At 39.0% G+C, this 22961-nt stretch overlaps 1 protein-coding gene across 6 annotated transcripts in view; it reads left to right on the top strand.

The window, feature by feature from the left end:
• Positions 1-22961, top strand: part of LOC117304640 (otoferlin-like) — a 123833-nt gene that overhangs the window by 79356 nt on the left and 21516 nt on the right. For 5 of the 6 annotated variants that reach the window (XM_033789198.1, XM_033789197.1, XM_033789192.1 and 2 more), the window contains 11 exons: positions 3968-3994; positions 4933-5064; positions 6024-6200; positions 7768-7859; positions 8516-8686; positions 9996-10156; positions 10790-10798; positions 18455-18597; positions 19555-19742; positions 20787-21028; positions 22284-22462. In XM_033789198.1, the coding sequence (XP_033645089.1) occupies positions 3968-3994; positions 4933-5064; positions 6024-6200; positions 7768-7859; positions 8516-8686; positions 9996-10156; positions 10790-10798; positions 18455-18597; positions 19555-19742; positions 20787-21028; positions 22284-22462 (1521 nt within the window). The remainder of the gene's footprint in view (positions 1-3967; positions 3995-4932; positions 5065-6023; positions 6201-7767; positions 7860-8515; positions 8687-9995; positions 10157-10789; positions 10799-18454; positions 18598-19554; positions 19743-20786; positions 21029-22283; positions 22463-22961) is intronic. The other variant, XM_033789196.1, reaches the window with a different exon arrangement.

The raw sequence follows: 22961 nt of genomic DNA, 5'->3' as shown, positions 1-22961 counted from the left end.
ATTTCTGTACGCAATTAGTATTGACGAATATTAAAGGAACACGTTGCCTTGGATCGGATGAGTTGGTCTATAAAAAGCGTTTGAAACCAATTGTTATGAAATGCATATGGTTAGAAAGATGTTTTAAAAGTAGAATATAATGATCCACACAAGTATCACTCGAAATTGCGTGGTTTTCCTTTTACCTCGTCAACTAACATGGTAGGCCATTTATGGGAGTCAAATTTTTACTCCCATAAATGGCCGGCAGTGTTAGTTCGCAAAGTAAAAGGATAACCAAGCAATTTCGAGGCAAATTTGTGTGGATCATTGTATTCTACGTTTAAATCATCTTTCTAACCATATGCATTTTATAACAAACGGTTACAAACACTTTTTAAAGACCAACTCGACCGATCCAAGGCAACGTGTTCCTACATGTTAAAGCCATTGGACACTTTCTGAACAGAACAAAAATTAAAAGTTCACAGATTTACAAATAACTTACAGGGTTTACAGAAGGTAATGGTGAAAGACTTCCCTTGAAATATTATTCCATGAAATGCTTTACTTTTTGAGAAAACATTAAAACAATATCAATTCCCGATATAGAGAATTACGGATTTATTTTAAACACATGTCATGACACGGCGAATCCTGCAGGAACAAGGGTGGGTTTTCCCGTTATTTTCTCCCGACTCCGTTTGACCAATTGAGCCTAAATTTTGACAGGTTTGTTATTTTATATATAAGTTGTGATACACGAAGTGTGGGCCTTTGGACAATACTGTTTACCGATGTTGTGCGATTGCTTTAAGAAGTACAGCAGCCTTGTATAGTATAACGCATTTTGAAAATAACTTGTCATGACTTGTCATGACACGGCGAAACGTGCGAAAACAAAGGTGGGTTTTATAATAATAATATTTGAGTTTATATAGCGCTTTTTCACTCCCGAATGGGTGTCTCAAAGCGCTTCAAATTATTACCCCTGGTCACTGGGCCTTAATTCACTCCTTAAACCATCTCAGCTCCCTGGGGAGTATACAGCCTCGTGCAACAAATGCGCTACTCGGCTAAATCAATCACAAGAACCATCTCTGCCCTCACAGGTCCCCATTTACCCCTGGGTGGAGAGAAGCAATAATGGTTAAGTGTCTTGCTCAGGGACACAAGTGTCACGACCGGGATTCGAACCCACACACTGCTGAACAGAATCAGCAGAGCTTGAATTCGGTGCTCTTAACCGCTCGGCCACGACACCCCCCGTTGTGATACACGAAGTTTATATAAGTTGTGATACACGAAGTGTGGGCCTTTGGACAATACTGTTTACCGATGTTGTGCGATTGTTTTAAGAAGTGCAGCAGCTCTGGATATTATAATGCATTTTGAAAATAACTTCACTTTAAAGTACTGCAGTTATGGAAAAAGATACCACTTTTTATCCCTTAAATTTGGAAACAGATTGTGTTTTCGCGCCAGAGTTTCGGCAATATTATCTCAATATGCTACCTTTTTTAATAAGGGAATCAAATGTGTGGTGAAGAGGTTTTCAACTAGTGGTTTAATCCCAACGAGGCCTGGTTCTTGATAAGTTTACCGAGACGAAGTCCATGTAAATTATAATGAACCAGGCCTCGGCGGGTTTAAACCACTAGTTGAAAACCGATTCAACACACTTTGGTTCCCATTCATGAATACCTTTTTTGGTCAAAAACATCATCACTCTTTGGTCAAAAATTTAAATAAATGCAAAAATTATAATTGTTAAATGATTCTTTCAACACAACACCCCTCCAGCTGTGAAATGGTAAAGCCCTCTGCCGCCCTCGGGTAAACAACTCCTTATAAGGGAATGCTGTGCGCGTTGCGTAATCGCGTGATGTGGCACAACTGTTTCAGCCGTTGCTCTCGACCAATAGGAATGAAGAAACTGTCTTATAAGGACAGGTGCAAGGTCGCGTGTCACGCCCATGAATTAACACTTTTTACCGGTCATAAACAAAGGTTTATACACACCAAGGTGATGCGCTCTCCACCAATAGGAATAGCGAAACTGTCTGAGGTATTTATGAATGAAACTTTCTCAGGTTAGTTTGATTGTATACGACTACATTTATATAGGATTCAAACAATTGGTATCAAAAAACCAAAGGTATACAATGCATTTAAAAGATGAAGTTGAAACTGAAGGGTATTAATGAAATCAAACAGAAACAAAGGTTGTATCAAGGAATGTGGCCACAGGAAGAAACCTTAAAGGAACACGTTGCCTTGGATCGGACGAGTTGGTCTATAAAAATGCGTTTGTAACCGTTTGTTATAAAATGCATTGGTTAGAAAGATGTTTTAAAAGTAGAATACAATGATCTACACAAGTTTGCCTCGAAATTGCATGGTTTTCCTTTTACTTTGGGAAATAACACGGTCGGCCATTTATGGGAGTCAAAAACTTGACTCCCATAAATGGCCGATGGTGTTAGTCGACGAGGTAAAAGGAAAACCATGCAATTTCGAGGCATATTTGTGTAGATCATTGTATTCTACTTTTACAACATCTTTCTACCCATATGCATTTCATAACAAACGGTTACAAACGGTTATAGACCAACTCGTCCGATTCAAGGCAACGTGTTCCTTTGAGAATATGCATTATTAAAAGAAGATCTCTTTAAGGCAGTGGACACTTGGTAATTACTAAAAAATAATTATTAGCATAAAACCTTACTTGGTAATGTGTAATGGGGAGAGGTTGATAGTACAAAACACTGTGAACAACGGCTCCCTCTGAAGTGAAGTAGTTTTTGAGAAAGAAGTTATTTTCCATGAATTTGATTTCGAGACCTCACATTTAGGATTTGAGGTCTCTAAATCAAGCATCTGAAAGCACACAACTTCGTGTGACAAGGTTTTTTTTTCTTTTATTATTATCTCACAACTTCGACGACCAATTGAGCTCAAATTTTCACAGGTTTGACAATAACCAATAGTGTCCAGTGTCTTTAAAAATGTAAGACGAAACCACATCAGACAAACTTTTAGATCAGAAAATAGAATTAGCTGTTGCAAAGTCTACACCATTGTTTTTTTGCGAGTTGTATGAAAAGATAATGTTTTGGCACTTGCACATTTTGTTTTGAAAACTACCAAAGTATCTGCACAGTTTATTTCGTTTAAAGACTTTCACTTGACAAAATGCTTGATTGAGCACACTACATGTATTTTTACACAAAACACACACATATCCCACATACACTATATGTGGCTACTCCACTGAATTGTGGTTGTTCCATAGAATTTCAGCCACAGTTCAAAAAATATCTGAGATTTGAATTTATGAGTAATTTTTTAATACTTCCACTGGTAAAATGATTGATGATAATCACATTTAATAATAACTTGTTTTTATGTAGCGCATTTTACATTAAGGTCTCAATGCGCTTACATTAGTGCCCTGGGCCCAATTTCATAGCGCTGCTTAGCGGCCAATTTAGTGCTTACCTTGCAATTTCTATTTCATAGCGCTGCTAACCTCAAGCACACGAAAAGGCATGCTAACCTTCCGGTGCTTACCGCACGAAAAAAAAATGACGTCACAATGCAAATCCACGGTAAACACGCAATAGGGCCACCCAATTTGTCTGCTTACCTGTGAAATACGCTAAGGCTTAAGCAAATTTTTCTGCTACAGTAAGCACGCAAATTTGCTTACGTTAAGCAGCGTTATGAAATTGGGACCCTGGTCATTGGGCCAATAACGTTCCTTCTATCTTTCTCAGCTCCCTGGAAGTACATAGTAATTTAGATCTTGCTGAAGGACACAATTGTCATGACTTAACATTGGAAACCAGTGAAGCAGTTTTTACCAAAACACAATTTAGCAGCCCTCATTTTTTTGTTTGTCTTCTTGGTACTCCAATGTACAAGTGAATGGGGGTTTTTCATAAACTAAATTTGTGTTTTCTTTTTTTTCGTTACCTAACAGGATGAAATTGATGTCGTAACATTTGAGGTGAGTGAGATTATAAATCTAAGATCTTCATTTCTGCCTTGAACTAAGTAGGATTTGAAACTTTGCACGGTGGAAATAAGATATATTTGTAGAAAGGTTTGCGGTAACACAATGTAATGACTATCTCTAATGAGTTGGGGTGGTTCTGAAAAGAACCGTTGGTTTCAACTCGACGTTTCAATCAGTATGCTCTGATCGTCTTCTGGAGAAAGCTTTCTCCAGAAGACGATCAGAGCATCTCCGCAAGCCTTTCTATATTGCCTTGAACTACCTGCACATTGGACAATTTGTTTACAGAATCACAATATTAGTTTGAAGTGTAAACAATTCTAAGCCTCTGTGTGATATATACAATTTTATTGTAATCAAAAACTGAGTTTGATTAATTTTTTTGCATAATGTAGAATAAGAGTTTTGTTTTTGTTTTTTTTGGGGGTGAAAGAATTGACGACAGATGAGGCTCTTTCATAACAAAAAACACACCCAAACTTTTGCGTATGCCAAGAACAATGCACAAACTGTGTACAACATGAAAAAATGTTGTGCATTGACATGAGAAAATGTATGGATTCCTATAATAATACATTTTGAGATTTTAATTCACTACTACTTATCATTGGCGAAGTATTTGTGTAATACCTGAATTGAAAGGTTATAAATTTCTCAAATCTATATAAAAATAGCAACTCAACTTTAAACTGTTCTGGTCAAACCAGCCACAAATTGGACCTGCTGTCGATTTCACCAAACTCTTCCTAACTTAGGATTAATCTTAGGACTTAGGGCGGGTTCAGTTCCGTATCAAAATACGTAGGACGCATTGAACTCATCCTAAGTTAGGACGGGTTACTCGTCCTCGAGATAAGATTGATCCTAGCGTTTCGAGAAATTGGCTGCTTGCATCTTTGAACGATTTATAAATTCCTTACTATATTTAGGTCTTCTTGACCGAGTTGGAGAATGTGAATGATTTCCACGGCTTCAAGGAATGGCTTCATACATTTGAACTCTACAGAGGAAAGAACACCGGCGATGATGATAGCGAGAGTAGAATGGTCGGCAAATTTAAGGTTAGTCTGGTACCTCGTAGGAGGCCTACTTACAATGTAGTAGAATGGTCGGCAAATTTAAGGTTAGTCTGGTATCTTAATATTGAGAAGTCTCCTCGATCAACTAAGCAAAGGTAGTAAGTAGTCAGGCCGACACCTACCTTTAGCCCAAGTACAGTAGTAGTTAAAAAGCAGGACAGTTCTTTTCAGAACTAAGAAGTCTCCAGAGTTTTGAAAAACCTCTGTCATGTCTGTGCTAGTAGAGAAGTCTTCCAGAATGTCTAGTAACGTGGAGTACGCATGCGCATAAGCCAAAATGTCCTGCTTACTCGTGAAATACGCTTGACGAAAGCGCAGAATTCCCTGCTTACGCAAGTGCTGATTCTTTTGGCCTGGACATCCGCCCAGGTAGTTGTTAAAAAAGCAGGACAGTTGTTTTCAGAACTGAGAAGTCTCCCGAATTCCGAAAATCTACTGCTTGGTAGTAGAGAAGTCTCCCGAATTCGAAAAAAATAAAAAAATAGTAGAATCGGTATATAAAAGACAAGTTCAAAGAACATAATCTACCCAGCAGGTAGATATACATGTATATGGTATTACCACAAACAAAGTTAATATATTGTATGCATTGGGCAAATTTTATCCTTTTGTAAAAAATGTTTGATTATCTATTATTTTGGGGGTTGAACAAAGAATTTACTAGAGTGGGATTCGAACCAACGACCTCCGGATTTACGTTGGTTCGAATCCCACTCTAGTCAATTCTTTGTTCAACCCCAAAAATCATTTACAAATTTACCCAGTCAGTTTCCCTTGTGGTTTATATTGATATCTATTATTTTGTGTGATTTGAATGTCTTTTAAAATTGTAAATTCAGAATGCAATTCGGTCGTTGGACTGCAAATTTTTGAATGTTTTTAAATAAACCATGAACCACAAACCATATTTGACCTTGTTACAATTTTATATCATTGTACAGGGAGCTCTGAAGTTGTATAAATGGCCTCTACCCAGTGAGTGGGATAACATCGGGGTCAAGATTGACTCTAACATGGGTTTCTTCCAGGGTTTACCGTTCAGTGAACCTAAAGCCGTCATGGTTCGGATCTACATCATCAAAGCCATGGATCTACATCCAACGGATGTCAATGGCAAGGTAGGATTTTTCATCAACAGAAAACATTACGGGAAAGTTCCCTTAAAGAATATCCGAGTTTAACCACAAAAACTCGGAAAGTGTATCGTTTTCCCTGAGTGGGTGTTTTACATTGAATTACTTAGGTCATTTGACATAAACGTAGGGTGCGTTCGATTAGCTTCCCTTGGTCGACCTCGGTCTGCCCCCGGTACGTTCGAATAGCTTCCCTTGGTCGACCTCGGTCTGCCCCCGGTACGTTCGAAAAGCTTCCCTTGGTCGACCTCGGTCTGCCCCTGATACGTTCGAATAGCTTCCCTTGGTCGACCTCGGTCTGCCCCCGGTACGTTCGAATAGCTTCCCTTGGTCGACCTCGGTCTGCCCCCGGTACGTTCGAATAGCTTCCCTTGGTCGACCTCGGTCTGCCCCCGGTACGTTCGAATAGCTTCCCTTGGTCGACCTCGGTCTGCCCCCGGTACGTTCGAATAGCTTTTACGCATTCCAGGGGCTCACACAGGGTCAGCCCCAAGTGCCCTGCTTGTGGGCAGGGTCGCTTGGGGGCTTGCCCCAGGTGCATGACATCACCACGAGAGGGCGAGTGATCGTTCGATTAGCTTTTGTCAGGGGCTCACCCGAGTGAGCACCGCGGGGTCGACCCAGGGAAGCTAATCGAACGCACCCTAAAAGGATGAGTAGTTAATCTGCCTGGGGCAATCAGCAGCAACCCTACTGTTTCATGTACGATCCAATTAAGTCCACTAAGTCCACTGTTTGGAAAAGGAATTACATGAAGATAACAGGTGTTAGTTGCCAGACATAAAGGATGTGTTATTTTAACCTCCTTCTTTAATGGAGTTTTCTCAAAACGATGGCTCATGCGCATTTTGTTGCTTTTTTATTCTTTATTTGTAAATACGTAGGACAGTTTATCCATTCTGATCGGTCAAGAGAAGATTGCGTTAATTGTGCGATATAAACACAAATTTACATTTACGCATAATACAATCAGTACATACCGGTTAACCAATGAAGTGTAAACTTTATTAGTACCTGGGCATATGTACATGTACAATCGTTCAGCATCCCATGCAATTACACCCTTTGCGAAATGGAGCCCGAGGACATGAAAGGATCTGGAAGTTTCCAGAAAAGCGGGAATAAAAGAGTAGTGACTCGGTCTTAACTGGCCATTAAAAACCTTGCAGGGTCATGGCCTTGCGATAAAGAACCTTGCCTTCGGCTCGGTCTTTTTTTGCATAGTTTCTAACCTGCCGGTTCTAAACGAATGTTCAAGAACTTGTCACCACTCTTTTATTCCCTTAATATGAGGTACATGCACACCTGCGTTTAATCAAGTAGTGTACGCATCATGGGTCAATGAAGCCGCTTGAAATGTTTAACTAAGGGAATAAAAGGGTAGCGACGAGTTCTTAAACTGCGGGTTATAAACAATATCAACCATTTAAACACCCCCATGTGACACGCTCTCCACCAATAGGAATAGCAAAACTGTATTTATGCATACATTATTTTGGTTGTTGGGCATGCTGTATAATCTCTTATTTGTGAATCTTCTCGTTTTTACCAGGCTGATCCATACCTTCAACTTCAACTTGGCAAGCACAAAGCCAGCGACAAAGAAAACTACATCTCCAAGAATCTCAACCCAGTCTTTGGAAAGTAAGTTCGGAATGCTTTGTCAAAAACCTTGGTATCATTAAATCTAGTGACTTACAACAACAAAATAGTGCTTGTAAATAGGAAAAAAAGTGAAACTGATGATAGTTCCCCAAAGTGCTTTAAAGGCACTGGACACCTTTGGTAATTGTTAAAGACCAGGGGTGGATTTCACAAAGGAGTTAGGACTAGTCTTATCTCGAGTTAGGACCAGTTACTCGTCCTAACTTCTGACTATCCATGCAATTTTATATCTCCTAACTCTTTGTGAAATCGACCCCAGTATTCTCACTTGGTGTATCTCAAAATATGCACAAAATAATAAACTTGTGAAAATTTGAACTCAATTGGTCGTTGAAGTTGTGAGATAATAATGGAAGAAAAAAAAAACCTTGTCACACAAAGTTGTGTGCTTTCAGATGCTTGATTTCGGGACCTTAAAATTTAATGCTGAGGTCTTGAAATAAAATTCTTGACAAATTTTTCAAAAACTACATTACTTCATCAAAGGGAGCAGTTTCTCACAATGTTTTATACTCAACAGCTCTTCATTGCTCATTACCAATACAAAGTTTGTATGCAACTTTTTGAGTATTTACCAGTTATGTCCAGTTAACTCACTGTGAATTTTTCTTTTATTTTGTGATCTTGATTACCAGGTGTTTTGAGTTTGAAGCTACATTCCCACTGGAGTCCAAGCTGAATGTCCAGGTTTATGACTGGGATTTAATAGGCTCTGATGACCTGATTGGAGAGACCACTATTGACCTGGAGAATCGATACCATAGTAGGCACAGACCAACGTGTGGAATCAGCAAGGAATATGCTATGTAAGTTATACTTCTCTCTCTTAAGCCTTTTTTTCATTGGACGTTTTCTTCCGCGACCTTGAAGCCCGGTTCATACTTCATGCGAATGTGAAGTGAATTTGACGTCACAATCCTCTTTTCGCAGCGATATTCGCAAGTGAGTTGAGCAACGTTGAACTGCTGCGAATTTTTCGTTGCGAATTTGTGACGTCACCATTCGTATCGCATTCGCATTCGCAGGAAGTATGAATAGGGCTTGACTGGCTTCGGTGTAATTCTACCGCGCATTCCCACCCGGACTTGTATTCCGCGGCGGAAAGGTTCGTTTACTATTCAAAACTAGCAAATGTCGCACGTCTCGGGCGCTGATGTACACTTCACCTTTGCCCTATGCAGAATGTGATGTGCCTGTGACATAGTTTCCTTTCATCTAGTCCAAGTAAACTCCTTACAAAATCAATCAAATTTGCCATGTTTCTATCTAGAACAGTAATCTGCAGCAACAGGACGAGATTGATAATAAAAAGTGCTTAGCGTAGTTTTTGTATAGTTTTTGTTAGCTACATGTATACACACTGCCTACGATACAATGATAACACTAGACTGCCATCAGTGCAAACGAGATGAAACCATGATACTGCAATCTTCGCGCATTCTGTGTATGGTTGTGACGTTTACAACTAATGGTGTTGTTTGCATCAAGTTTTACAGGGTGTTAATTTTGGTTTTTACCGATACACCGATGTGTGTTAGCACTGTATACTCAGTACTTTCCCGAGCCCTGTGAAAAAAATCACAGGCATGTTACTCGGGTGGGATTCGAACCCACGACCCTTGCAATTCTAGAGCAGTGTCTTACCAACTAGACTACCGAGGTTGCCCGGTAGCTAGAGGCAGTTCGAATCCTATGTTTTGGGAGCGGGTATCGCAACGATATTAGAGATGTTAAATTTGCGTCGGGGGATAAAGAATATTAATTTTAGTTTTTACAGGGCCTGGGAAAGTATACAGTGTTAACACACATCGGTGTATGTGTAAAAACCAAAATTAATATTCTTTATCCCCGATGCAAATTGATCATCTCTGATATTTTACAGGGTGGTCGCAATAGGTTTACAGCGGTGATTTAAACTTAAGAACTGTTTATGTTTAAGATATTTTGGTGTTTGTATTTTGTGTTTCCTCAACAAAATAAGTGCAGGAAACAATGGGAGACTTTGAGGAATGTAAGCTAGCAAAGGTTTACAACGGTTTTGTGATTTGACTCGGTTTTAGGAGTGGTTAACCTTAAAGCCTTAGACTTTTAAACAAAACTTGTTTTGATTTGTAGCTATGGGTATAACAACTGGCGTGATCCTGAAAAACCCAGCCAGATCCTGACCAAGCTTTGTAGAGCGTTCAAATTAGAAGGTCCCGTCTACAGCAAAGGGAAGGTCCAGGTTGGCAAGACTGAATTCACAACTTCAGAATGCTTCATTGATGATGAAAGTGGTAAGAAACACTTCTCTTTTTTTCTTTGCTTGTGGTTTTTGTAGGTTTATCATTGGTAATTGGTTGAAGCCCAGTATTCTCACTTGGTGCATCTCAACTTATATGCACAAAATAACAAGCCTGTGATAATTTGAACTCAATTGGTCGTTGAAGTTGCGAGATAAGAATGGCAGTAAAAAAACACCCTTGTCACACGAAGTTGTGTGCTTCCAGATGCTTGATTTCGAGATCTCAAAATCTAATTCTGAGGTCTCAAAATCAAATTCTTGGAAAATTACTTCTTTCACGAAAACTATGTTACTTCAGATAGAGCCGTTTCGCATAATGTTTTATACTATCAACAGCTCCCCATTACTTGTCAAGTAAGGTTTTATGCTGACAATTATTTTGAGTAATTACTGATAGTGTCCACTGCCTTTAATAGTACAACATTAAAGACCTTTCCTTAGTTCACAAACATTTGCTGCCATTTTGTTTAGGTGGCCATTTTTTTATGAAAGCTTCAACATGTTCTTTTCTTGATATTTTCCAAATGAGTTTACATTAATCTTTCCTGGGGTTGGGTCGTTAATGTTATTCAAGAGTGAATTAATCAAGTCTTGTTTAAATTTTTACAACTTGCAAAACCCTCAGATAACAAAGGTAAGAAGTGATATCTAGCTGGTAGTGGTTAAAGCTGTTTCATGTCTGTTTGTTATTCTTCTGTACAAAAACCTATTGTCTTTAGAAAAGTATCAGTACAGGAAATAGTCACAGGGGTCAAAATTGCCAAAGCCTTTGATCATAGCCATGAAAGTTTTGCTCGTATTCAAACATTCTTGCACACTCTAACGGGTCCCGATGTTTGAATACGTACGAGACTTACACAGTCTATTATCTATTACCATTTGGCCAGTGATATCATGGAAGAAATCATACTGGTTGTTTGGTCAAGCAGCCTATAGTGTACAAAAGTAAGATTGCCCAAAATTGTGCTGCCAGCCAGAAATACTCCCACTGGGTGAGAAGTACTGCCTGGCTGCAAATAGACTCAAATTAAAGGAACACGTTGCCTTGGATCGGACGAACAAACGTTTGTAACCGTTTGTTATGATATGCATATGGTTGGAAAGATATTTTAAAAGTAGATTATAATGATCCACTCAAATTTGCCTTGAAATTGCGTGGTTTTCCTTTTACTTTGCGAACTAATACGGTCGACCATTTTATGGGAGTCAGATTTTTGACTCCCATAAATGGCCGACCGTGTTAGTCGATGAGGTAAAAGGAAAACCACGCAATTTCGAGGCAAATTTGTGTGGATCACTATATTCTACTTTTACAACATCTATCTACCCATATGCATTGTATAACAAACGGTTACAAACGCTTTTCAAAGACCAACTCGACCGATTCAAGGCAATGTGTTCCTTTAAGTATTGCGACGCCGCCTTGGAAATTCTCTGTTGAGTGAGGAAGGCTTAGATATGTGGTGGATGGTTTACTCTTCATTATGTGACACCATGAACATTTCATTCACCTTTCATAAGCATTCATTCATTGCCAACGAGAGTAGCTTCAAGTTCAACTTAGACTCAATGTTACGTACCTCGCAAATGTCGGCAGTAAAGAAAACAATTTAGAAATTAAACAAAGGCAACACAAGCAAAGCAAAGGCTTCTTCAGTGATGCCAAGCCTTGCTTCAAGTTTAACTTAGACAGGACCTAGGCTCAAATTAATGTACCTCGCAAATACCTAAAGAAAAAGACGAAACAATTTAGAAGTTGGATAAAAGCAAAACAAAGGCTTCTTAAGTGATGGAATCAGGAGGAGGTGGGCGGGGGAGGGGGGGTCACCTCCACAGAATTGATATGCTGCTGATATTGTATAAATGGAACATTGGTTTATATCTCTCTTGGCATCTCAAGGCCATTCCTACCCCCCCCCCCACCCCCCCCTGCAAATGACTCTTGGCACCCATGGCAAATGTACTCCTAAAAATTAATTTGCTGGCATGTTCGCTCTTGCAGGCTTGGTCCTGTTGTATACTGGCATGTTCCCCAGTGCTAATAATGCTTTCGTCTGTTATGGCTGCATGTGTGTGTGCACCTCAGTATAGTATTTTACATTAGAGTAATATAAACATTTACACACATAGAGATCTGAAGCGTTTTGATTAACTTTCGAGGACAAGAAGTTTCTTTGAGTTTCGGGGATAAACTCATTTTTGTGCTGGTAGATTAAAAAAAAGATATCTTACAGTCCACATGGTTTATTTTCAAGTAGACTTGACATGCATCCCGAGATGCATAAGAAATTTGTCTAAAATTCAGATTTATATATGACATTTCATACTTGTATCCGAATTCAGACTTCTTATGTCTGCATGGAAAAGAAAATCAGCTGTAAAAAAATACACAAAAAAAAACCCTGCGTCTTTCATTTACTTCTCTAGTGCTGCGGATACTGTTCCAGAAAAAAGCTTTCTAAAATCGAAACCCAAGGGGTTACCAAAGATGGAAATACCATCATTTCAATATTCCTTCTAAAATGTGCATCCTATAGTTTCCGAACTTTTTGTGGGCAATGACTCTCACCCATCATGCTCATGGTAGATTTTTCATTAGATGCAATAAGGAATTGTTAGACGATAAAGTGCTACAGGAGTGATTCTTCCTACATGTACCTCTGTCTTGAATTCTGATTGTTTTGGACAAATCAGATAAGTATGATGAAATAGCTTAAAAAGTCTGTTAAAAGCCTACAACATGCATGTATTTATTTCAGCTTTTGTAGTTGATCAAATTAATAATTATACCTTTTAGTCTAATATCATGACTGGTGCTTTCTTGCAGATGTAAAGCTTCTATGTCTTTTTGCTCTGTCCTTGCATTGTTTTTGTTGTTGAAAGATTTGTATTTGGCTGAGGAAAAGAATGGTTTTTGAATTGGAATGATGAGGCACTTGCTACTTGATTGTTGCCGGGAATGGGTGAAAAATATGCTGTTTAATTTGTGTGTATAAACTGTCCGTCTGTTTTTAACTGTGCCAATGGTGTTCTAGTAATGTTGGCTGAGGACAACATACATATGACATCGCCAGAATAGGAATGTATTATACAAAGGTATAAAAAAAACAATTGTTGCCTGCATGCTCTGTGACAGGGGTACATGGGTTTTGGAGACCCTCTGGGGCATCATTTGCCGTTGCCCCTCTGCTGTACCCCATCACAGCGTGCTACAATTGCGTCATTAGATAAAACACTTTTGTTTCACATGGATACACCAGATTCCTTGGGTGCCTATGATGGGACCAGAAGGGTCAAATCCTCATTATGGTCGGACGGTAAGTAACAATGAAGCATACTGGGGTGTATGGATAGACCATAGAAATAGAACCCGGAGAACGCTGAGTGTCTCATTGTGCGTGCGGTTTCGTTATTTTATGCAATTCTTATACGCCTGGTGAGGTCACACAGCTCTGTCATGCAGTCACTCTGTGGACGTTTCTTTGTTCTGTGCACTTAAGGAAAAGTCCTATTTGTAAATACTGTGTGGACATGTGGAAGTCCACACAGTGTTTACAGTCCCTACACTATGTGGACCTCTTTTGCCCTCAGGTCCACACTTCGTATGTAGCGTTTAAACACCCAGGAATCACCTCTTCCACTCTTGCAAGAAGTCATGACTTGTCCCAGAGCTTCTACCTGGGAAACATATACATTGCTGTTGACCTGTACAATAAAAGAACCCTATTAGTTTGATGCGTACATACATGTAGATTAGAGGTGAATCCAACGCAAAAATGCTGTGGTAGTGTTCCAAAGTTATTGCTCTGTTTGTTAGTATCAGAAAAGCTTGAAAACACTTGTTTTAAAGACACTGGACACTATTGGTAATTGTCAAAGACCAGTCTTCTCACTGGGTGTATCTCAACATATGCATAAAATAACAACCCTGTGAAAATTTGAGCTCAATTGGTCGTCGAAGTTGCGAGATAATAATGAAAGAAGAAACACCCTTGTCACACAGAAGTTGTGTGCTTTCAGATGTTTGATTTCGAGACTTCAAGTTATAAATCTGAGGTCTCGAAATCAAATTTATGGAAAATTACTTCTTTTTCGAAAACAACATCACTTCAGAGGGAGCCGTTTCTCACAATGTTTTATACTATCAACCTCTCCCCATTACTTGTTACCAAGTAAGGTTTTATGCTAATAATTATTTTGAGTAATTACCAATAGTGTCCACTGCCTTTAAATGTTTACAATGAGATACTTTTGAGGTCACAAGGTGGCAGCAGACTTACCAGGTAAATTTATTGTTTTTGGCTATGTGAACACGCTCAGAAATACGCAAACAATTGCAATTTATAATGTTAAATTTGCATCGGGGATAAAGAATATTAACTTTGGTTTTTACCCATACACCGATGTGTGTTAGCACTTTATACTCAGTACTTTCCTGAGTTCTGTGCACAAATATCACCGGCATACTACTCGGGTGGAATTCGAACCCTCGAATTGCAAGGGTCGTGGGTTCGAATCCCACACGAGTAACATGCCTGTGATATTTTTTCACAGGACTCGGGAAAGCACTGAGTATACAGTGCTAACACACATCGGTGTATGGGTAAAAACCAAAATTGATATTGGAAATTTACTTGGTAAGTTCGATGCTGCCTAGTATGACAAAGTCAGACCTGTATGCGCATTTTAGAAAGGGCAAGGGCACCAAGGCATTTTCTCCTTAGTAAAGGGCACACTATGAGGAAATTGTAAATTTTTACTGGAGCATTTCACAGGCACCAAGGCAATGACCAGGGGGGCATGGAGTCGCCTTTGTTGCCTCCGTGAAGTATCAGGCCTGAAAGTCTCCATTTGGTCATGTTGGTTGAGTACAAGATTCGTATCCTCAAAAAAGCGGCATACATGTTTGGGGTTGCATGGAACGTTGGACCCGTTGGGTCTGTATACAGTGCAGATGACACAGAATCCTATTCTAAAGTAAAAAGAGCAATGACGTTGGGTCTTCCCTGGTTACCCCTTGCCTTCTTAGAGTAACACATTGCCTGATGGGTGCAAATTTTGTATGAAATTAATACGGTTGGAAAGATGTTTTGAAAGTAGAATATTATGGTTTATACAAATATTTCTGTTTTTGCTTCAAAGGCAGTGGACACTATTGGTAGTTGTCAAATACTAGCCCTCACAGTTGGTGTAGCTCAACATATGCATAAAATAACAAACCTGTGAAAATTTAAGCTCAATCGGTCATCGAACTTGCGAGATAAAAATGAAAGAAAAAAACACCCTAGTCACACGAAGTTGTGTGTGTTTAGATGGTTGATTTCGAGACCTAAATTCTAAATCAAATTCTCAAAATCAAATTCATAGTTTTCCAACCTTGGTTTGCAAAAACCTGAGCTGTGATGTTGCAATAGAAATGTCTATATTCCACTTTGAAAACATCTTGCCGACCATATTATTTTCTTTACAAATGCGTTTTGAAGCCCAAAATGTCCAATCCGATGGCAACGTGTCCCTTTAAGGTTGAACAGTTACCCTAAAGCTTTAGTGACAGAACCCTGCTTGGAGATCCCTGCGCTGGTTGATAGACGGATTAGTGTTGCTGTCTTAGTTTAGTAAATGGGAGGATTTTGGACACTGTACATCTGCAGTCCTACGTACCAGGTTTATATGTATGTCATACATATAATGCGCATTCAAAATAAAATTGCTCACTTGTATTGAACACCTTTTATACATACAATGTACATGCATGTACACACCTTATATTTCCCATCCTCCTCTGTCTCACTCACCTTCTCTCTTTCAACTATACTTTTTCTGGAAACAAAAAGTGCCGTAATGTTTCACAAAGTCCTTGCTCAACATTGGTATGGTTTAGAATTTTCACAGATTCTCACAAAACTTGTGGAAAACTTATATTTATTTGGTTTTACCTGAAACACCAAAGAAATGAGTAAAATAACAAAGGTTGGTCTTGTTGATCATGCCTGTGATATTTGTTCACAGGACTCGGGGGAAGTACTGAGTATACAGTGCTAACACACATCTGTGTATGGGTAAAAACAAAAAAGAATTAATATTCTTTATCTTTATGCAAATTTAACATCTATTATAAAGGTTGATCTTGATCTTGATATTTTTACTGCATAAATTGCCTAAGATGTGGCTGTTGACGTGCAGTCCTGAGATAATGAGATAATAACGATCTGGTGAATCCAAAGTAGATTTTTGAAAACTGAAAACACGTATAGGGGTTTGAACCATTTTGTTGTGAGTTCGATGACCGACTAAGCTTTACTTTTCACATTGTTATATCCTGTATATGGCCAAAGAGCTGCTTGGAGGATCTATGTACAAAGTACTTTTTGTAGGACAAAAAAACACAATGTTCATAGATTACGTTAAACTTACACAGATTGAAGATAATGATAGTAGAAAGCGTCCCTAAAAATAATACTTCGTGAGGTGCTTTGGTTTTTGAGAAATGAGTAAAACAATGTCATGAAAATAATTTGCGTCTCAGTGATCATGAGACAAAAATTATTTTAGCACGTAAAAACGCATTTTCATGACATTGTTTTACTCATTTCTTAAAAACTACAGCACCTCAGCAAGTAATATTTTAAAGTATGTTTTCTACATGTACTATCATTATCTTTAAACGGTGTATTAAGTTTAATGTAAATCTGTGGACATTGAGTTTTGTGTTACAAAAAGTACCCAAATCCTTTAAGCACAAAAAGCAGCTAAGGACAACCAAATTATGCTTACCAGAATAAGGTTACCATGTCACATGTACAATTTGTGACTTGTATATCCTGCTCATATGCTGAGTAATATTTTCTGCGTATTAAGCAGCTATATGAAATAACGCCCCGGTCTTTGATATTACCAGTGCTGTCCATGAGCTTTAAAGTGAATGAACACATGTCTCTTGCCCCTCACTTCTTCTCTCTTAAGGGCGGTTCATAATTCATGTGAATGAGATAATACAAATTTTGACATCACAAATTCGAAGAATTCGGAAGAGTTAACTTAAGCTAAACTGCGAAACATTCTCAGACCCCTAAAAAAGGGCATTGACGTCAAAATTTGTATCGCATTCGCAGGAAGTTTGAACTGGGTTTACTCCTTCCACTATTATTTCTTGCATCCTCTTTCAAAATGCTATGAATGTTTATCGATAAGTTGTCATGGGGCTACATATGTATTTATGTATGTCTTGTCTGCAACAAAAGGTCTTGATGATGGTTTGCGATTATGGATACTGAACAGTGCTTAGAAGGATTGGCAATTAAATGTTAAAATGTTTGTGGGCAGTGTACAGGATCTAGAGCTTATGTCAATATATTTGTAGGTAGCAATGGTGTTTGCTTCCCTTGGTTATTACTGCTGGTGATTTTGTATATTTGGTATGTACATTACATTGTTCTTTTAAAAGTGTTTCAAATATTTCATGTACATGTATGTAGACTGTTGAGAAAATAGAATTAGCTGTTGCAAACTGCTTACCAACCCAAGGACTTATGGTATAAATGCACAAAATATTTAATATGGCCTGACGTTTCGACCCTAGCAGAGTCTTTCTCAAAGGCTAAAAAAAAATACTATGTTGGATGAAAATCTACTTAAAACATGGAGTGTTTTCTTTGTATGTAAGATATCTTTTGCTTGATAGTCTCCAGTGTACCACTCACTCTCTGAGCACATACAGAAAACATAGAGCACAAAACTTTGGCATTGTTGCAGGCAGACATGATATGCTTCCTAGTCAAGTGTCCGATTTATTTTTGCACCTGGACAAATTTGATAAAATTGTGGTAAAATATCCTGACAAGTCTATAAAGGCCTACACCATCTGTACTTGTAGGTCAGCACTTGCCCTCAATAAAATAATGTACTTATTCCCACTGGTCAGATATCATGCCTGTTGTTGACAATGGGTTCCAGGGAACAATTTCGCCCAGAAATCTTGCATGGCACAATATTAAGATGTTTTGTGCACACTGACCGCTATATATTGAGTAGCCATGATGATTTCTGAGTAGCAACTGATACATTTTATATAGGATTTTGCTCGGCTAAACATGGAAAAGCATTCGCTGGGTTCATTGTCTTTGGATGTTCAACACCATGACAGCTATGATTTTGTTACATTGTTTGGTATAAATCAAGTTGTTGGGTGTGGACTGCACCACTCCAAGGGATGCATTTATTCATAAACTTATCAATAAAAAATATCATAGTCCCTGAAACCATTTTGTAAATATTTTTTTGAAAAATTCAGGTGTTAAGAAGCCAACAGATGAGCATGCCGCTCTAGAGGCCCTGAGGAACTTCTCAAAGGTGGAGAAGATTGGTTGTCGTCTAGTTCCAGAACACATTGAGACCAGGTCACTCTATCATCCAGACAAACCAGGATTGGAACAGGTAAATATCAACTCCATTTCTACAGGGTGTCTCAAAATAAACCATATTTATTTTGAAATGGCTGCTGAATCAAAAAGTATATGATTCTTGGGGGAAAAGTTTAAAGGCAGTGGACACTATTGGTAATTACTCAAAATAGTTATTAGCATAAAACCTTTCTTGGTGACGAGTATTTGGGAGAGGTTGATGGTATAAAACATTGTGAGAAACGGCTCCCTCTGAAGTGCCATAGGTTTCGAGAAAGAAGTAATTTCCCACGAATTTGATTTCGACACCTCAGATTTAGAACTTGAGGTCTCGAAATCAACCATCTAAACGCACACAACTTCGTATGACAAGGGTGTTTTTTTCTTTCATTATTATCTCGCAAATTCGATGACCGATTGAGCTCAAATTTTCACAGGTTAGTTATTTTATGCGTGTGTTGAGATACACCAACTGTGAAGGCTAGTCTTTGACAATTACCAATAGTGTCCACTGCCTTTAATATGTATGGATAGCTTATGGACTTCACTTTCATATGACACCAAAAAGTCTGTAAATAATTCATGCTTGGGTGGGCACTACTTTCTTGTGTAAAGGGTATGAAAATTAACGCAGGAGTTAGCCTTCCAATTTGTGAGAGGTAAGTCCTTTGAAGCTTCCAAAATTCAATCCAAGATGTTGGCTACTTATTCTTCAGTGAGCAATGCTCAATCAAGCATGAATTATTTACAGACTTTTTGATGTCATATGAAAGTTGAGTCCATAAGCTATCCATCTAAATCTTTTCCCCCAGAATCATATATTTTTTATTTGGCAGCCGTTTCAAAAGTGTATAATTTTATTTTTAGTTCCTCTGTATGAGGAGACCATCAGCATAGGGCTAGATAGCCCGTTGGTAGATCGCTGGTACCTGACTCTGAAAGACCATTGGTTCAAATCATGTTGCTAACTTCATCTTTTTTTAATCACCAGGGACGACTGGAGATGTGGGTTGATATGTTTCCTATGGACATGCCTCTACCTGGAGCCCCTGTTGACATATCACCACGGAAACCAAAGAAGTACGAGCTACGAGTCATCATCTGGAATACTGATGATGTGGTTCTTGAAGATGATGCTTTCTTCACTGGAGAGAAGAGTAGTGACATCTTTGTCAAAGGGTAAGAAACAATTCAATTCATTTTTTTTTTTTTTTTTTTTTTTCTTCTTCGTCGTTTAAAAACTACAAATGATTCTGCGTTTGATAGAAAGTCAAACAGTTCTGTCACTGAGCTTGAACAGGGTTCTCCAATTACATATGTTATTACCCAATCCATGACCACTGTTGTAGCCCTGGCGGACGGTGGTGGGCACGCCTGCACAGGACTCTCAATTTTGGTCTGAGCAAAGGACACTGTGTTGCCCAACACAAATTTCAAAATATGAACTCCACTGTACATTGATCTGTGACACAACTAATGATAAGGAGTGTCAAATATCACAGAGAAAGAGCACATTCAAAAGGCCGTCAACTTATTGCATGGCCTCAGAAAAAACAAACAGTTTGGAAACCTGGCATCGCGTCTGAAGCTTGAGTACTAATGGCCCCATGATTAGACATGCATAGTTTGTTTTGATCCACTAGCCCTTAGTATACTTGGATTTATTGCCCACCATAACAATCACCAGCTACAACCCTGTCCATGACTTTGGTATGAATCACAGAAGCCCGAGTTTGAAAGGTCTGTAGCTTTGTGCTAGTACATGTATATAGCTCATTGTTAAAGGCAGTGGACACTATTGGTAATTACTCAATATATCTATTGGCATAAAACCTCACTTGGTAACGAGTAATGGGGAGAGGTTGACTGTATAAAACATTGTGAGAAACGGCTCCCTCTGAAGTGGAGTAGTTTTCGAGAAAGAAGTAATTTTCCAGGCATTTGATTTCGAGACCTCAAGTTTAGAATTTGAAGTCTCAAAATGAAGCATCTGAAAGCACAAAACTTCGTGTGACAAGGGTGTTTTTTCTTTCATTATTATCTCACAACTTTGACGACCAATTGAGCTCAAATTTTCACAGGTTCGTTATGTTATGCATATGTTGCGATACATTAAGTGAGAAGACTGGTCTTTGACAGTTACCAAAAGTGTCCAGGGTCTTTAAAAGAAACCATCTCTATTGCTTACTAAAGTGAAACGATCTCTTGATCACCCTTGTATAGATGGCTTTTGGGAAACCAAACTGATTGTCAATCCACTGACGTCCACTACCGCTCGCTGACCGGTGAGGGTAACTTCAACTGGCGATTCATCTACCCATTTGAGTATCTGTCGGCAGAAGAGAAGATGGTGATTAAGAAGAAGGAATCTGCCTTCTCACTGGATGAGACGGAGTACAAGGTCCCACCAAGGCTCACCTTACAGGTCTGGGATGCTGACCACTTCTCTGCTGATGACTTCTTAGGTTAGTTTCTCCCTGCTTTGTTAATTACCATTTAGGGAGCATGGATAAAATGTGTCACGGGAACGACTGCATCATGACGCATTCCTTCCCGTGACAACTCAAACAAACGAAAACCTACCGAGTGGAATGCGTTCTCCAGCAACCACCCGATCTTGAGGGAGGCTCACTGTATAACAAAGGAACAATGGTGTTGACCAAAAAACCACTGTGTAGTTTTTGTTAATAGTAATAATAATATGGAAAATCTATACTGTGCAATATCATCTCTAACCAGGTGCTCAAAGCGAATGAAAAGAAGAAGACAAAAACAAAGCAACAGGGGGGAAGAGGGAACAAAGGGAAACAAAAGAAAGAAACAAACTACTGAAAAGCTGTTTGAAACAAATGAAGTTTAAATTTGTCTTTAAAAGTGTCCATGGTCGTGATGGTGCCTCTATCCCGAACGTGTGATGGCAATGATTCCAAAGGAATGGCCCAGCGTGTGCAAAGGACTTGTTAGTTATTATTTATCTGTATGTAGGATTTGAAGTTTTGCATGGTGGAAGTATACATGTAACTTAGAGAGGTTTGGGGTAACACCTTGTGAATATCACTTTTCGGGTAGTGTAGGTTCTGGACAGAACCGGTGGTATTTGACTTTCGATCGTCTACATGAGAATGCTGGACTCTGCTCCTGGAAGCTGCTTATGAACTCGGCTCAGTGGTGCGTGAATGTGGGAACTGCATAAGCGTGGCTTAGACCTGGTCCCACTGCAGCGATAACGAGAACGATAACGACGCCAAGAGAACGCATTCTATTGGTTGAATGGGCGTGTGCGTATTCTGCGTGGAGCAATTCAACCAATAGAACGCGTGCTCTTTGCGTCGTGATCGCTATCAGATCGTTCTCGTTATCGCTGCAGTGGGATTGGGCCTTTAGGCTGGTTAAGGGTGTTTGCTGGAGTGGGACTGCTATGGGTTTCAGTATAGGTTTTTGAGTCCCACATATTTTGTTTATGCTCCAAATTGTTTTGTTTTCGTGTTTGAAGTTATTTGATTTTTACCATTTAAAAAAGAAGAAGTATCTTTCAAATAGATGTTGGCATTTATATTCATATGGGAATTGTAAACTTCTTAGCCTTTTAACACTTCAATTGAGCCTTTGAAAAGACGCTATTTAACTATTAACTATTTTCTGCATATAAAAGGTCCTTTTTATAATAGTTTGCAACAGCTAATTCTATTTTCTCACTTGTTTTTTTCTTGGTCATTTTAGGTTCAGTAGCGATGAATCTAAACCGGTTCCCTCGTGGTGCAAAGACAGCCAAGAAGTGCACCCCAGATCTCTTGAAGACAGACGGCAGTGTACCCCAGGTCAACATCTTCAAGATGAAACGCATCAAGGGATGGTGGCCATTCATAGCCAAGAGTGAACATGAAGAAGAAGAACTAACGGTATGGCAGCTTTTAGGCTATAATGGCAATTTACATGTTTAGCCGGTGTTATTGTTCATGGAACCCTTATGTACCCGTTGCTAAACATAGGATTCGAACTGCCTCTAGCCACTGGGCAACCTCGGTAGTCTAGTTTAAGAACACTGCTCTAGAATTGCAAAGGTCAGGGGTTCAAATCCCACCTGCGTAACATGCCTGTGACTCACAGAACTCAGGTAAGTACAGAGTATACAGCGCTAACAGACATTGGCGTGTGGGTAAAACCAAAATTAATATGGAACCCTTAAATGCTCCTTAACACTGTTACTTTTTTATTTGATTCTCTGTTTGAATGGAAATAAATGTCTTGCAGATGAAATGAAATGTCCTGCAGGGCAATTCAGGCAACCAGTTCCTGGCAATGCCCATGAAGAGAATCCTTCACGTGGTAATGGTTATGTGTCTTGCTTAAGGACACAAGTGTTATGACCAGGACTTGAACCCACACTCTGGTGACATT

The sequence above is a fragment of the Asterias rubens genome, chromosome 21 (assembly GCF_902459465.1).
Source record: "Asterias rubens chromosome 21, eAstRub1.3, whole genome shotgun sequence".
In the NCBI taxonomy this organism is placed as follows: domain Eukaryota; kingdom Metazoa; phylum Echinodermata; class Asteroidea; order Forcipulatida; family Asteriidae; genus Asterias; species Asterias rubens.
Note: the sequence above shows the minus strand (reverse complement) of the source record. Positions and strands in the feature narration are given on the sequence as shown.